The sequence below is a fragment of the Gymnoscopelus microlampas genome (assembly GCF_963454915.1).
Source record: "Gymnoscopelus microlampas genome assembly, chromosome: 10".
Lineage (NCBI taxonomy): Eukaryota > Metazoa > Chordata > Actinopteri > Myctophiformes > Myctophidae > Gymnoscopelus > Gymnoscopelus microlampas.
The window spans coordinates 3,977,292-3,994,247 of NC_139947.1; the positions used below are offsets into that span (position 1 = coordinate 3,977,292).

The 16,956-nt window shown below is 41.5% G+C and overlaps 1 protein-coding gene across 4 annotated transcripts in view; it reads right to left on the reverse strand.

Moving 5' to 3' along the window:
• Positions 1-16,956, reverse strand: part of scube3 (signal peptide, CUB domain, EGF-like 3) — a 259,149-nt gene that overhangs the window by 65,434 nt on the left and 176,759 nt on the right. For 2 of the 4 annotated variants that reach the window (XM_084069063.1, XM_084069066.1), the window contains exon 7: positions 10,530-10,580. The exons of the other annotated variants lie outside the window; for them this stretch is intronic. In XM_084069063.1, the coding sequence (XP_083925189.1) occupies positions 10,530-10,580 (51 nt within the window). The remainder of the gene's footprint in view (positions 1-10,529; positions 10,581-16,956) is intronic. 4 annotated transcript variants of the gene reach the window in all.

Here is a 16,956-nt window from a genome sequence, read left to right on the forward strand (position 1 = left end):
CTCAGAGTAACAGACCTGTAAGGGTCCATTTGGTTCCATTTGTACGCTCTCAGAGTTACAGGTCCGTAAGGGTCCATTTGGTTCCTAATTTTCAATCATATAGTTGGCGGACCCCGCTGGAACCCCCTCCTCAAGGACCCCCAGCGGGGGTCCATGGACCACATGTTGAGATCCAGTGCGGTAAGTAGGTATAGGTACACCTCTCTATCTCCCTCTGTCTCGATGGGGAACATCCACTTCTAGATAGATCAAAACCGACCGTTTTTTTATTTTTATTAAACGCCTTTGAAGACAGCTTCTTGGACATGAAAAGAAAAAGCAATTTCAGCCACAGTAGCCTCTATGTGTGGACGTGCTGGGCTGCTGGCCGGATTGATTTGAAAAAAGGTATAGGGATATTCGGTCAAGAAAGGATAACTGGGGTCCCATCTCTTTGACACTTTGAGACAAATTCCACGTCAACTTTCTCTTTGAGAAATGGCTACGGGGAGGATTGTGTCCCCGCATGGCCCCAGCTCTCTCTCTCTCTCGCTGTGACTGATGTCACCAAACGCTCTGTCTGTGGCACTTTTTGCAGGTGTGCTTCAAAACCAGAAGGTTGTTATCGTTGCGTGTGAAATTTCCATTCCTATTTTTTTTTTTAAAGATAATCCCCGTTTTGAATTTTGGTTTTATTTTAATTTGTTTTGTTTTTTAAAGTGGGTTTCTAGTTTAGTTCAGTTTTAAATACAGGAACTTAAAGAAGGGTGGTGGAAAAAGTACTCGATTGTTTTACTTAAGTAAAAGTAGCAACACTGCAATGCAGAAATACTCTGTTACAAGTGAAGGTCCGGAATTCAAAATGTACTTAAAGTACCAAAAGTAATAGTAGGCCTACTCATTATGCAGAATGTCCCATTTCAAGTTCAAATGCATACACATCTTTTGAAAATAGAAGATCTACAAGCTCACAATGCGTCGCGATGCGACGCATTGTGAGCTTATGGATCGGCTCCCCCGTCGATTGATTGATCGTTGAAATAAACATGCTCTGAAAATGCACCCATCTGGCCCACCCATCTGACAGTGGGTGGGCCACAAATACCACCGTGCGGCAGCACAGAGACATTCTTACCGGCCTGACATTGAATCTTACACGCATGTCTCTGCTCTTACTCGTATCTGTCCTGTTTTGACCAGGGTTGCCTAGATCTGCTTATTATAATTTACCCGCAAGATTTTATTTGAAAATAGCCGATCTACAAGCTCACAACGCGTCGCATCGCGACGCGTTGTGAGCTTGTAGATCGGCTATTTTCAAATAGCTGATGTACATGTTAAAGTGCTCATGTGGCCCATAGCCGCTTCTTTTGGGCTGGTTTTCCTAGACCCGATTGCTTGTTTCTCTCACAGAATCTGGCAACACTGGTTCTGACGTCAGTCTGTCGATCTATCGGAAGGACTTTGCACTGCGCTCCCTACGTTACCAACTTTAAGGAGCAGTTCACCCACAAAAAGGACTTATTTTCTGTCAATTACACTCAGTCTGTGTAATGGGCATGACATCACACAGACGCGTGATGCCATGCCCAAAGATAAGAGTCTATGATGTCAGACTTTAATATGTCACTTATCTCCATATATGGAGCTCCAGGCATCCTGTCTAACACGTGGTGGTATCCGTTATGACTAAGGCTGGCAAGCATGATATGAAAGCCTTCTTTACAACCCACTTAAGCACTAGATTATACTTTCAACGTGATTTTTTTTCCAAAAATTGCAGGAATAGCCGATCTACAAGCTCACAATACATCACCTCATCTACTAGTATAGAATTTTTTGGAAAATGTTTTCTTTTAAATTTGCGCCTATAATGTCCTCAACAGGCTTAATGTGTTTAACGACGTGTTAATGTTCTGTTGACATCCTACAGAGTAGACGCCAGTCAGTTAGAGTAACGTCATTGGGTAATCTACGTAATGACATCATGACGGCATGACATCACAACGTCGTCGTCACAACCCGGTCCTTTAAAACTAATTGTCAAATGAAAACAATGTCATTTAGTAACTTTTGCCAACTGTGTTTAGCTGCCTGTCCTCTGTCTGTCTGTGTAGCTTGTCTGTGTAGCTGAACACACTGTCTGCTGTGTAGCTGAAAACTCAGGGGATTCAATTGGCCATTTATTGATTCCTTGGTTGGCCAATCCAACTCATCGACTTTGTGGATTTGTCAAACTTTAGGACTCCCTTCTTTACAAATCCAACTTGTTCTACGGTGTGAGAGATGTTCCACTGGACGGTACATCTGAATGGACAACCAAAAAGATCCTATTATACTGCTGTTGCAGTGGAGCACAAGGTGTACGCCTTCGGAAGGCTCGATGACAGGCCTACGGACATGAATTTGACTGATGTGTGCGTTTTCAACACTGTGTCTTTATGCTGGAGGAAGTTGACCCCAGTGACAACTGGAAGAGAACGTCCCATTGAGCGTGACTCCCGCGCACTGCTGCACACAGCTGTGCTGATACAAGACACCGTCTACATTTGGGGACGGCGTAACTACAGGGAATACAATGCGCTTTATGCATTTGATATCGACACCCACAGATGGTTCAAACCCAGGGTGTCAGGGACTGTTCCAGAGGGGAGGGGGGCCCACTCAGCCTGTGCCTTGGGGAATGTCATGTTTATCCATGGAGGATACAAGGATCAGACTGGATGTACTAATCACATCTACAAGTTGGACACCACCACGATGGTCTGGTCTTTAATTAACACCAGAGGACCTCCACCACCTGCTTCACGATGTCACTCTGCCACCATCATCGGGACAAAGATGTTTGTATTTGGGGGCGAAGACGACACGAATGAGAACTACAACTACATCAGAGTGTTTGACACCGAGACCAACTGCTGGATGAACACACCTTCTGCACAGCTTTTTACAGAAGGACGCAGTGATCATTCAGCCTTTACCTACAATGGAGAGCTGTACATATATGGTGGTGCTGACTGGGACGAGACCTTCAATGATATTATGTGGAAATTCAATCCAGAGACCTTCTCCTGGAAGAAGGTCGAGACCAAGGGGAAAGGACCCGGGCCAATGCATACTATGGGCCATTGCATGGTGGGAGATCGTATCATCTTTGATTGCCTCATACCCGTTGAGAAACTGATCATCTTAGACTTGAGTCCTAGTCTGAAGACATTATGTAAGCTAGCAGTCATTCAGTATGGTGTGGATCAGTCTGAACTCCCTCACGACATCAGGTGGGAACTGAGAGCCATGACTACTACCAGGGGCGAAACAACCTCTCAGAAGGTGGGGGGGATGGACTTTTGGTGCACTCATGCACGCGCGTGAATGGCCAGTTGAAAAGGTAAGAAAAGCGTGCATTTTTGGTGAGAAATGGTATATTCACATGCTGTTAGAAGGCAAGGGGCCATCGCGGTTGAACATTTTTTTTCTCGAGGCGACGCACCCGGATACCTTGTGTGTTTACAATCGATTGGACAAACGATCATGATGAATATACATTTTCTGTGACCAGTTGAAAGGATAAAAAAAACAAAATTGCTGGTAGTGGGCAAACGTAGCCAGAAATAAGTCTGGCAGTGAAAGAGTTAACCACTTCAGCCGTATGCATACTTAGGCTATTTGAAAATAGCCGATCTACATGCTCACAACGATCTACAACTCTTGTGAGCTTGTAGATCGGCTATTTTCAAAGCATTTTTATACATTTGGAAACTTGTGAAATGGGACATTCTGCTAGATTAGTACTTTTACTTTCAGTACTTAAGTACATTCTAATTCTAATACTTTTGTACTTTTACTCAAGTAAATTTTGAACACCGTACTTTTATTTGTAACATAGTATTTCTACATTGTGGTAATGGTACTTTTACTTAAGTACAACATCTGAGTACTTCTTCCACCTCTGCTGTTTAGTGTTTTTTGTTGAAGAGGACCATAATGGATATACATTTGTTTTTCTTCGTTGATACGTTGATTTTATTTGGTGACAGAAAAAAGAGCACAAAAGCCCTTTCTGACATGCAGTCAATCAATCAATCAATCAATCAATCAATCAATCAATCAATCAATCAATCAATCAATCAACCAATCAATCAATCAATCAATACATACTAGAGTGCTTCGGGTAAAGCATGTAACCCGAAATACCCGGGTTCCGACCCGGACCCGGCTCGGTCACGGGTCCATTCACAAGAAGTGACTCCGGGTCGGAACCGTTACACTAATACCTGAGTGGACCCGGCGAGGGGGGGAGGGGGGTCGCTCAGAAAGTTGACTGGTAGTCAATGACTGGCTGCTATTTATATGTTATCATATCACTACATAATGTTATATCATTGACCTAAATGGCGATATATTAACAAGGATAGGACGATTAAAACATCTTTATGTCTGTATTAGCCTTGATGATCGTCTTGACCCAAGGCTCTGTCTGTATCAGGAACGACTTTGGACAGGTGGAAAACTTTAGTTAAACTTGCAGAGTGACGCATTATTTCACCTGAGTTACATCTTCTGATAGTTGTACTTGAATGTTGACATGAACTAATAATCCCATTAAGTGTTTCAGTACAGCAAGTGTGAAAGAATACAGCGTGTATTGACGGCGCTGATCAACACACGTTGAAAGGCTAGGATAAAGATTCGACAGTGATATTTCACTGATATGCAACACGGAAGTAGCACGGACGCTACGCCATTATGAGCTGGTTTAAAGATACCAAGGATACGTCAGTGATGTGACATCACTGATGAATCCTGGACATGTGACCAACTCATTTATATACGCCAGTTATATAAAATATTGTTGATTCACGTAACGTTTTGGTGAATGGTTCAAAATGGTAAAACAATCGAATTGTCATAGCGCGTTGTTACCGGTATGCTCTTGCGCAATGGAAACTCCAAAGCCGATTATAGTGTTAAACAACAGAAATTAACGTGGATTATAGTTGGCAATGAAGAAGGATTACACACATCTAAAGAAAGTGGATTTATTTTGTATTTATAAACTGTCCAATGAGCATTGACTGGGATTATACATCACAACCACGGAGGCTACATTTAGGTAAGAAAGTATGAACCTAGTCTTATTTAACGCTGGACAACTTGTAGTAATGACGTTGGCAAACAATTTTGCGTTTGGGTATTTCGGGGGCCTCGGTTATGTACGGGTTCGCTTCAGGTATGTCACGGTTCTATACGGACAGCTCTTTTTTCGCAGGTCCATTCGGGTATTGGTCCTTCATATTGGACCATAGGCTGGGTCCATTCGGTTCCGGGTAAAGATTTCACGGGTCCATTTGGGTTCAGGTATTTATATTTTAACTGTAGCTGTTGTTTTACAGTGAATAATAACAATGGACTATTTTAAGGCTAGACAATCTAACTTCAATAGTTTTTTGGGTTTTTTTCTGCCTGGAAAGTCCAGATCATTGTTTGGATCTATCAGCCAATCAGATAACAGAGTGGGTGGAGTTAAGGGATACATGGGCCGGCTCATTCTGTGCATGCATCAATTGCGTTAAACAGTTTAATGCATTAATTAATAAACTCAGTGAATTAAGTCATTTTGACAGGCCTAGTCATAGTCAGTATATAGGTTACATACTGTACCCGCATGGTTGGGTTTGAGTGGTTAAGGTGCATTGGGCTGAAGATATTGCCAAAATGTAATATCTCAATATTTATGCCAAATATCTCGATAGTGTGATGCAACAGTGTGATGCAACAGTGAAAACTAAGCATTCATCAAAAAACTGCATATAACAAGTCAATATCACTCTTAATTTGAAATACCATTGGGTTCACACACTTGAAAACTGTGAAAACTAAGCATTCTTCCAAAAAAGAATAGCAAGTCAGTTTCACTCTTATTTTGAATTTCTCTGACCGAAAGTAAAACGCGTACTTTCCTCTAGGACAAATGCTCTATACACAGCCCTAGTGTGTGTGTGTGTGTGTGTGTGTGTGCGCGTGTGCGTGTGCGTGTGCGTGCGTGCGTGCGTGCGTGCGTGCGTGCGTGCGTGCGTGCGTTCGTGCATGTGTGCGCTTGCGTGTGCGCATGAGTGTTTGCTACTGTGTGGGTTCCCATAATTGCCAAGTGTGAGGCAGAGAGATGTGGCAGACGGAGTGATAAGACAGACAGTGTGTCAGGACATGTCTGGGAAATGCTTAGTCAGACAGACAGACAGACAGACAGACAGACAGACAGACAGACATCTTATACCAAACTGTAATGATTATGTGCTAAAGGAGTGCGACAGAAATATTTATGACATTATAAGGGCTTTGTAAAAAAAAACAAAAAACATCTAAACTCTGGTATGTCTGTGGGTTGTGAGTGTTGGATGTGGACCAGACTACATCTTCCTGGGGTTGACAGAACCACTATTAAGACAGTGGACCAGACTTTGATAAATACTCCCCAAATATCATGAATCAGAGATGTACTGCGTTTCAGTGGGTGGAAGAAGTACTCAGATCTCTTACTTACTTAAGTAAAAGTAGCCATTACCACAACATAGAAATACTCTGTTACAAGTAAAGTAAAGTACAAAAGTACTGGCGTCGAAAAGCAAAAGTACCTCATTACATAAAAAATGGAACTCTTCCAAAAATAGCAGATCTACAAGCACACAACGTGTTGCATCGTAACGTGTTATGAGCTTGTAGATTGGCTATTTTTTGTAATAGATGAGGTATAAAATAGGGCTTAATAGGTAGGTAAATGTATGTTTTGTAATAATAATCTAGAACCACAAAGTAACTTGAAACTAAAGTTTGAATTGTAATGGAGTAAAAAGTACAACATTTGCCGTAGTTGAGTAGAAGTATAGCGTATTGAAAGATGTACACTCCAAATGTTACTTACGTTCAGTACTTGAGTAAATGTACTAAGTTACTTTCCTACCACTGAGAAACCCGCAATTAGCAGTGGGCAGACTTGTGTAAATCCCCTCCTATAAGCTGGTTCAGTGATGTAGTGCTGAGCCCAGGAATATTTTATCATATATTATATACTTAGTATGTTTATCGTTGATGTCGGGCAGAAACCTCTCATCTCCATATTCTAACGTTTTGTGTGTATTCGTAAATGAACGCCCTACTTGATCACGCTACAGCGTCACACAAAAGCATCAAAAATAGCCGATCTACTAGCTCGAAACGTGACGCGAAACGGCGCGTTTCGAGCTTGTAGATCGGCTACTTTTGATGCTTTTGAATTTGAATCCTGAAAAGTAACATTTTTGGACGTATGAGGTTTCCACACGACAGAGACGATATAGTGTATCTTTAGTATGCATATAATGTACAGTATACGTTGCATACGGCGAGGTGAAGACAGAGTACGGCAGGGAAACAGCTCAGCCTGAGGACTCCATTAGGAAAGACGGCAGGGAGCCGGGGACCAGATGATTAAACAGCGGTCGTAATGGTGATACTGTATTTTGATAAATCAAACACGGCGCTAAAGGATTGGCATGAACTGGTTTAAAAAAAACAACAGAAGCTACATCATCAGTCTATTTGGGGTTAAATTACTATTTTTGGCATCAACCTTTCGAAGGGGGTATCCAAGCTAATAGAAACGGCAGGCTTTCTATTCCTGGAAAGTTTATCATGCTATAATAGAATTGCCACTGCTTTAATGCAAAATAAAATACAATAATAATAATCTGGTTTGAAATGACCAAATCTGCCTACCGATGATGTCACTGGTAGGTGTTTTTTTTTAATCTGTGCACAGCCCCCACCTCTGAGACATGGACCGATTAGAGAAGAATTGTACCATATAATAATGAGCGTTAGTGAGGAGCAATTATATGAAGATAGGTCGAAAATGGTGAAGTGGTCCTTTAACAAAAAACGTTGCTGTTTTTTTTTCTCCTTCCCAATTCTAGTTTTTGTTATTTCCTTAGTTTTAGTCAACTGTCATAACCTTGGTTGAAAATGAGTCGAGCGACATGTCAACTGTCATAGGACAGAGTTTATTGTCTGTGTTAGGAGGAAACGTGTCCAAAACTGTCACTTTTCAGGATTCCAATTTCAAAAATATCAAAAGTAGCAGATCTACAACCTCAAAACGCGCCGCTTTGCGCTGTGTTTTGAGCTTGTAGATCTACTTCTGATGCTTTTGTGTGACGCAGTAGTATGATCAAGTTGGGCGTTCATTTACGAAAAAACACAAAAAGTTAGAATATGGATATTTCTGCCGATATATAATCAGACATTACACTTCTTACAGTGAAAGAGCGTCTGTGCTCCATATTTATTAACCCACTGCTCCATCTAGATGTTTCTAGTGTTGTAATGTCTTCATAAATCTCCCTGATGGAGTGTGGCGGTTTGATAAATCGTCACAGATTTATGTGGTTTATTTCCCCCCGGCATCGTCTTTGTTATATCCATAACGCCGTCATTTATCCAGGAAATGGGGCTCATTTGAATTATTCAGATTTGTCGGGTAGTCATATTTCAAAAACGGCAGAATTTATGCTGCCGCTTCGTCTCATGTCGACATCAAAACACGTTTCCTTTTTAAGTCGTGTGATGTAAACCCCAATTCCTTAAGGCCATATGGGTCTTCAACGGGGGGTCCGGGACCCCTAAGGGGGCCTGCCAAATCTTTTTTTCCCTCTCTTTTACATGAACCATATACAGGATTTAGAACAAACGTGGAAGAATTCTCATGTTACTGTTCTGCCACCAAAATGTGGAATTAACCCATTCAATCTAGGAATGCATCTGTGTCATGTTTTGATTTCTTTGGCTATTCAAAAATAGCCAAAGATTTTTTTTTTGGGGGGGGGGAATGAAAAAAATAAAATAAAATAAAGTATTCAATAAAAGAAAAACACTGGCATCCCTATATTCTGGTGGGAACACTCGCCAAAAATAGCAGATCTACAAGCTTGTTCTTGTAGCCTTAAATTTGTTTGCATATACATATGTACAGTATATATATTTTTAAAGCAAACATTTGGAAGTCAAATCTTTGCTTCTGGGGGTCCCTGGAACAAAATATGAGATGGGTGTCCGCAGCAAAAGATGTATCATCTTGGGGGCCCTTCACATGAAAACGTTTCAGAACCACTGCTCTACCATACAGATTGGACAAATAAAAAATAAAAGGTTACACAGTGCCGTAAAAATATCATTTTGTTTGTTTGTTTTCCTAGTTTTATTTATTCAGTTAGTTTTAGTGGCAGAGCGGTGCTCAGACGGCTGGCTTTCCTCCCACACAGCTAACAGGTCGTGATGAAGCATTTCATCTATGGTTTTGGTGGCTGCACAGCGACGCTGGAGGCTTAATTTACCTCACAGCGGCTCGTATGGAGAGGCACAAACAAACCGTCAGACCGTGGCCTCATGACCTTACAGTACAAACGCTGACACACTAATTGGAGCAGGTGGGCAGAACGCTGCATGTCTGTACCCGTTATTATAGCTCTGCTACTACTAATACACTACACTGTAAAATAATATCTATCTACCACACAGCCAGGACAGTCACCAATGCTCACACTGTGAACTGAACTGAGCTGAACTGAACTGAACTGAACTGTAAAGACGTTTACACTAGAGACACTTTTAACCACTATTGAATAAAACATAATTTGTGACCCATCTGTGTGGTATAGAATAAGGTGGGGGACGGGGGTGGGGGGTCAGAGTATCAGTATACAACACACTGATACTTTGCATCTTAAGCCATTAAAACCGGGAACGCATCTGTGTCATTTTAAGATTTCTTTGGTTATTCAAAAATAGCAGATACAAGATTGTAGATATGCTATTTTTTTTTTAAATGTGTGCAAATCTTTTAATATTATATATATATATATATATATATATATATATATATATATATATATATATATATATATATATATATATATATATATATATATATATATCCGAGAGAAGAGTCGTACTCAGAGTGACAAAATACGTCAGTTCTTTATTCATCTTTCCTCGCAGGAAAACAAACGTTTCGACTGACGAACAGCCGAAAAATTCCTGCAAGGCACATGGAGAAATAAAAAACGTATCTTGTCACTCTTGAGTGCGACCAAATGTTCATGTTTTCAGAGGACAACCAGAGGAGTCAGAGTAACAAAAGGTTTAGTTATACCCACTGTGGTACACCGGTAAACCTGTGACAATAAAAGTGATTCTGATTAAAATGTTTTAATAAAATACAGATTGAGTGTTGCTATAGTGCAGTGTAGCTGGTCAGGAGGAGGCTGACGCTCGCAGCTGTGTTTTGCCAAGGCGTGGCTCTGACATGGCGGACGGTCACCGTTTGTTATTGGAAGAGCATTTCACAGTAGGAAGGAGAGCGCAGTGAGAGGTCAAAAGTCAAAGGTCACAGGGGGAGAGAGAGAGAGAGAGGGGGAGGTTAAGGTGGGGCTTCTTCTAACCCTCCACACCACCATGACTCAGACAAGAAGACCCCCAGACAGAGGAGGAGGAGGAGGGGGGAGGCGTAACATATTTACCATTGGGATTTAACAGCTGGGGCGCTGCCAAGGTTTGGACACTCCTCTCGCCTGCACGCACACGCACACACGCACACACACGCACACAACACACGCACACAACACACGCACACCAGGAAAATGGTTCCTCACAATATCTGTTTCTCACAGTCTACTATAGTTGTGAGGACATTCGACCCTCACAAGTATAGTAATACAAACACACACACACACACACACACACACACACACGCACGCACACACAAATAGTAAAAAAATATATATATATAACACCAGTGTTTGTGTGTGATGTCATGATGGAGGCCACATGGCTGACTGAACCAGGTCCAAACTGTCTGTTTTATTGTACAGAGGAAACACATTGTCCCAGCCGTCTTCCGCTCAATGAAACAAACAAACAAACAAACAAACAAACAAACAAACAAACAACAATGCCCACGGGGGCATAACAACAACCTTATTGATCTGTTGGCCAGGTGAGAGACAAGAGACAAGACAGCCTGCCACGATGCACAACTCAACTAACTCTCACTTTGTTGTCATAAACTTTCCCTAACAAGCAAAAATCCCCGTGACACACTCATCTGTAAAGCTCGCCCCGTTTGGAACCTCACTCTCCACGATATAGCTCCGAGATGAGGTACCGCTGTACCGGCTCCCGGCAGAGGTAGAGTCCGTCCAAACGCAGTGAAGATCACCTTTTTTTCGCAACATCGTATCAAAAAGTAAAGGTAGTCACCTACAGATGTATGTAGCCATATCATGTTTTCCGGAAAGTAACATTTTTAGGACGGGGTTGAAAAAAACCCTGCTTTAAATGGTTTATTTAGTCAGCCTGTGGCCATGTTTTCACATTGTAGCCGAATCGGGAGCAGTACTAGTTTTTCAATGGGAAAACATGGCATAGGCTGACAGACTTGACTCCGCCAGATGGGGGCGGTACTGACTTCACTGGTTCAGAATACAAGCTTCCATCTGGGATCGCTCAGAGAGTAAGGCTACTCCGCACAGCGGCGTGCGCGAACCAATCAGCGGCTGCTAGGGGCGGGGTCTTAGTGAGACCGGATGTGACGCCATCGAGAAGCGCTTATTGCGTTGTAGTTAGTTACTTTCGCGATTCATCAGGGTTGAATAGCATACAAAACAACTACTGCTGGCGCAGCTACCATACGTCATGTTAGACACGTCACTATGATTGGTTGATAGACGGTGATAGACAGACGGTCCCATCCAATCACCTGCCAAGTAGCTTGAAAAAAAGGGACCGCCCTCTTCATCGATTGTGCTACCGAAGTCCCAGATGGAAGTAGCCTGTGAAACAAATGTGACGCAAGCTTCTTCCATCTGGCAGAGTCCGGTTATGACAGACTAGATAAGCGAACTAAACGGCTTTGTCGAACCCAATCCTAAAAATGGTACTTTCCGGAAAAATCTCAAACATCTGTAGGTGTCTGGGACTACCTTTACTTTATGGATACGATGTGGCGAAACAGGTGATCTTCACTGCGTTTGGACGGACTCTACCTCTGCCGGGAGCCGGTACAACGGGACGTCATCTCAGAGCTATATCGTAGAGAGTGAGGTTCCAAACGGGGCTACTGTAAAGCCTGATTTACAGTAGTCCCGTAGCGCGGGCGCCGAGAATAGCCGATCTACAAGCTCACAACGCGTGGACTGTGTGCTTGTAGATCAGCTATTCTCGGTCCGTTCTCATCGTGCGGACGGAGCATTAATTAGGTTAAAGGACCATTTCACCCATCTTCTACCTTATCTTGATATAACTGCTCCTCAATAATGCTCATTATAAGATGAAAACTTCAGAAACCTTCCTACCAGTGACATCATCGGTAGGCAGGTTTGGTTATGTCAAACGTCTTCTTTTTTTATTGTTTTATTAATGCAAGAAAAACTACTTCTATTTCATCATGCTAACTTTCCAGGAAGAGAAATTCTGTATTAGTTTTATCTCCATCGATGATGTCACTGGTAGGCAGGTTTCTGAACTGTCCACAGCTCCACCAATGAGACACAGAGAGAGTAGACAGACATGATGCCGTCTAATAATGAGCATTAATGAGGACCAATTATGGTTGAAAATGCGTGAAGTGGTCCCTTTAACCCATTCAAACTGGGAACGCATCTGTCATTTTTAGATTTATTTGGGTATTAGTTAAATAGCAGATATACAAGCTCAGTCCGCGATATGAGCTTGTAGATCTGCTATTTTTGAAAAATGTGTGCGAATCTTTGAATATATATTTTTTAAAGCTACAAATGCCCTCTAAATCCTAACAGTTTTTTTTTTTAAACTTATGTTGCTATAATATCAGTGGTTCTCTCAAACGTTTTCCATGTCCAGGACCCCCAAAATGATATGTATTTGGCCGCAGATCCTCATCTCAAAATATTTAGTTCCAGGGACCCCCCCCCCCCCCCCAGAAGCAAAGATGTGAGTTACAAATGTTCACTTTAAAATATATATATAATATAGTCAAAGATTTGCTCAAATGTTGTAGATCTGCTATTTTTGAGTAAACCCAATGATATCTAAAAAAAATTACACTGATGCGTTCCCGGTCCTAAAATGGATTAAAGGGTGAAAAGAGTGACATCTCAAGGCAAAAAGTGTCATATTATTGAAACATGCAGTCATGCACACTGCGTTCATTCTAATGCAGAGAAAGATGAAGGCGTTAAAGTTGAACTTATAATCCATCAGCATGATGGTGTCGCATGGAGAAGAACTTTTTGGGGCAAAGCGACACCACCGTCACTACAGAGTATAAATTAGGCTGTAGATGTAAGTTTAGAGTTCATGCAAAACGTTGTGTTGACAGACAAAGCAAAGTGGTTAGTGATGTATAGAGAGAGAGAGACAGCCAGATGTGTCATGTTGTCACCATCTGTCACCTAACCCGGGTTGCCAGATCTGCTTATTATAATTTCCCCGCAAGATTTTTTTTTTTTAAATAGCCGATCTACAAGCTCACAACGCGTCGCATCGCGACGCGTTGTGAGCTTGTAGATCTGCTATTTTCAAATAGCTGATGTATGTATATGTTTAGTGCTCATGTGGCCCCATAGTCGCTTCTTTCGGGCTGCTTTTCCTAGACCTGGTTGCTTGTTTCTCTCACAGAATCTGGCAACACTGCACCTAACCCGCGTCATTGGAGCTCCGAGACTCCATGGGGTCACATAGTGTCACCGTCCAGGACGGGGGGGGCGGGGGCAAACAGTTTCACTTCTTTTTTTATATATATTATATATATATATCGTTGGTGTTATATCTCCATATTTTAATAATATATATTAACACATTGCCTGCCAAGAACGCATATATGAGTCCTTCAAAAAAATAAACATGTTTTCAGTGATTCTGCTAGAGGGCGGCAACGTCTGAATGATCCTTCAACTGCGAGAGAATGATAGAAGCGGAAATGACGTCATCCTAAAAAAATAAACTCGGATTTATTCTTTTTTTGGTGAAAACAAGCCATATTCAACTGCCGATAATAACAGCACAGACGATCGCGATTAAAATGTTTTTGTTCTGGTGGATAGACGAGACCCTCCCCCTCCCCCCAGACAGCTTTGTTTTGCGTCCGTGTCCACAAACAGATATGAGCAGAATCTCCCATTAAAAACATGGAAGGGTGCTTCCGATCACCAGCAGTACCCAGGCAGCAAGGAAGAGGGCGCTGTCTGTTGTTTCAGAGCAGAATGTAAATGGTGCCAGCCGTTTTTTACTACAAATATATGTCAATACCTTCACGTCAATACCAACTGCGATTTTTGGCACTGAACATTTGGTGCATATTTCTGTTTTCTGTATATTTAAGTCTGCCTTGCGGAACTTTTGTTAAGAAGCCTACAAACGAAAGAAACGACTTAACTAAAACATTTTACAAAAATATATATAGTGGAAATAGCTCGATCTACAAGTTCACAACGTGTCACGATATGTTTCAACATGGTTATGATGATTATTGACAGGCCTAGATAGATGTTGGAAAACATATATTTTTTTAAAAGAATACAACTTTAAGCCTGCATGGCCTGGATGGCAAAGCCATCGTGACCGCGTCCCGGAACTTCAGTGACTACGAGCTTAGTGTCAGGAGAATATAAATAATAATAATAATAATCATAATGAAATAATATAATAGTGTCAGCGATAATAAAGGCTAAATATTCCAGTCAGATCTTAAGATCTCTCATAAGTCGTGATGTGATCATGACAGCTCTGGAAACATGGTGTCATAAAACACATGTTCCCACAACATGAAACATTCACTTTGTTCTATACTTGAAAAAAGTAAATAAAAACATATTTATTTATTTCTATTTGTGTTCAACCAGTTATGAGGAAAATCAAATTAATAATGACAGGCTGGCAATCGACGAAAGGTTCTTCTGAAGGCCTTCTGAGGACTATATAGAGCTAATTGGAGTCAGGGGTTGTTTTTGTCATTTCCAGTACATGAAGGATTTTTTCATAAAAATGAACTTCAATTCTTCTTGCCTTTGGGAACCATTTTCATGCAAAGATATGGTCACTGACAGGTGGAGACCTTGTTATGTCCAAAACCATTCCTTTTTTATTATTGTTGAAGAAGAAAAATAGCTGATCTGCAAACGATGCAACGCATTGTGAGCTTGTAGATCGGCTATTTTCTGTACTTTTGCACGACACTCTTTTGATGGAGTAGGGCATTAATTTACAACAAAACATAAAAATGTGAAACGTGGACAGTGTTCATTTCCAAAGCAAATTCTGATTCAGTTTTAGTTTTAGTCTTTTGAAACAAATTCCATTTAGTTTGAGTCTTATTTTAGTCATCTGAAATGTTTTAGTTTTAGTCGACTAAATCAGGGGTTTTCAACCAGTGGTCCGGGGACCACCAGTGGTCCTTGAGGGGGTTCCAGGGGGTCCCCAGCCAAATTAATAGTTAGCAACCAAATTGACCCTTATGTGTCTGTAACTCTGAGAGTGTACAAATGGAACCAAATGGACCCTAACGGGTCCATTTGGTTCCATTTGTACACTCTCAGAGTTAAATGAGCAAGATGGTGATACAGTGTAGATTGGGACCCCCAAGACATCTAAATGGTTGAGTCCCTGGCATATCTTTTCAAATGGGGGTCCCTGGGCTAATATTTGTCAATTTGGGGGTCCTTGACATGAAAAGGGTTGAAAACCACTGGACTGAATCTACATTTGATTTAGTCGACAAAAATTGATTTAGTCCGGGCTTGATGGCGTTGTAATGCCTGATTTGTAGATCGGCTATTTCCGGAGCATTCCGGAACATTTTCCGTCGTAGTTTTAGTCAACAAAAACACAAAGTCAAACAAAACACAGCGTGGACGGTCGTTTCTGACCGACAGCGCCCGTATACCCATATGTTTTGGGTCCTAATGTCAGAGTGATGTTGGGTCTTGCGGTATCAGACCAACGGTCCGACGTTGGACTCAAAAAAGGTCTTGGGAGAGTTTTTGGGCGGCGCCGGTAGCTGACAGGACAGAGCGCCGACCACATAATTGCAATGACACCCCCGGTTCGATTCCGGCTGTCAGACCGGTGTTGCATATCCCACTTTTAAGTAAAAACAAAAATCTGCCCAGAATATATATATATATATAAATACTCAGGGTTTGATTTGCTGGGCGTGTCTCTGTTTTTGGTCTTCAGAAGAGAGGGCCCCTCAATGTCATTTTTTCCCCAAAGTGTAAATAAATATGTATAAAGGATTTAGAAAATGGTCTGAAGTAATGTAAAGTATACATGATTGGAATATGATTGAACATTTGACTTTCAAGATTTTAATATTTCCACAATTACTACAAATTGCAACAAAACCTTGTGGACAAAATTCTCCCAACTGTTCTGGACCAGCTATTTTAGCTGTTTGTCATAAAAAGAAGTATACTGTATAGGCCTTACGTGGTTAAGAAATGGACACATTTTGAGCTTGTAGATCTGCTATTGTTTTGCTACTTTGATACATAATATGAGGTTTCTACCTACAGCAGTGACATTATTGACAGTGACACATTGTCATTGAAAGCCATCAGACCAGTGACAGGTTATTCTTATGTCACTGGGTAAGCAGCTAGACCACACAGCATGCACCGTTCACAGCTTAAAGCACTCCATATCCCAGCATGCACCATGCCCCCCTGCACCACAAGAGCAGAGTCCCTACTGAGATACAATACCAGTGCAGTGGTTCGCAAAGTGGGGGTCCCCAGGGGGTCCCCCAGCCAAATGTGTTAATACAGCATCACAATCATTTTAACCACTTTATCCATATTTTATTATTAAAATAATAATATTAAAAAATGGTAGATATACAAGCTCACAGCGTGTAATTTCACGCCTCGCAGCGAGCTTATACATCTGCAAATATACATATATATATATAAT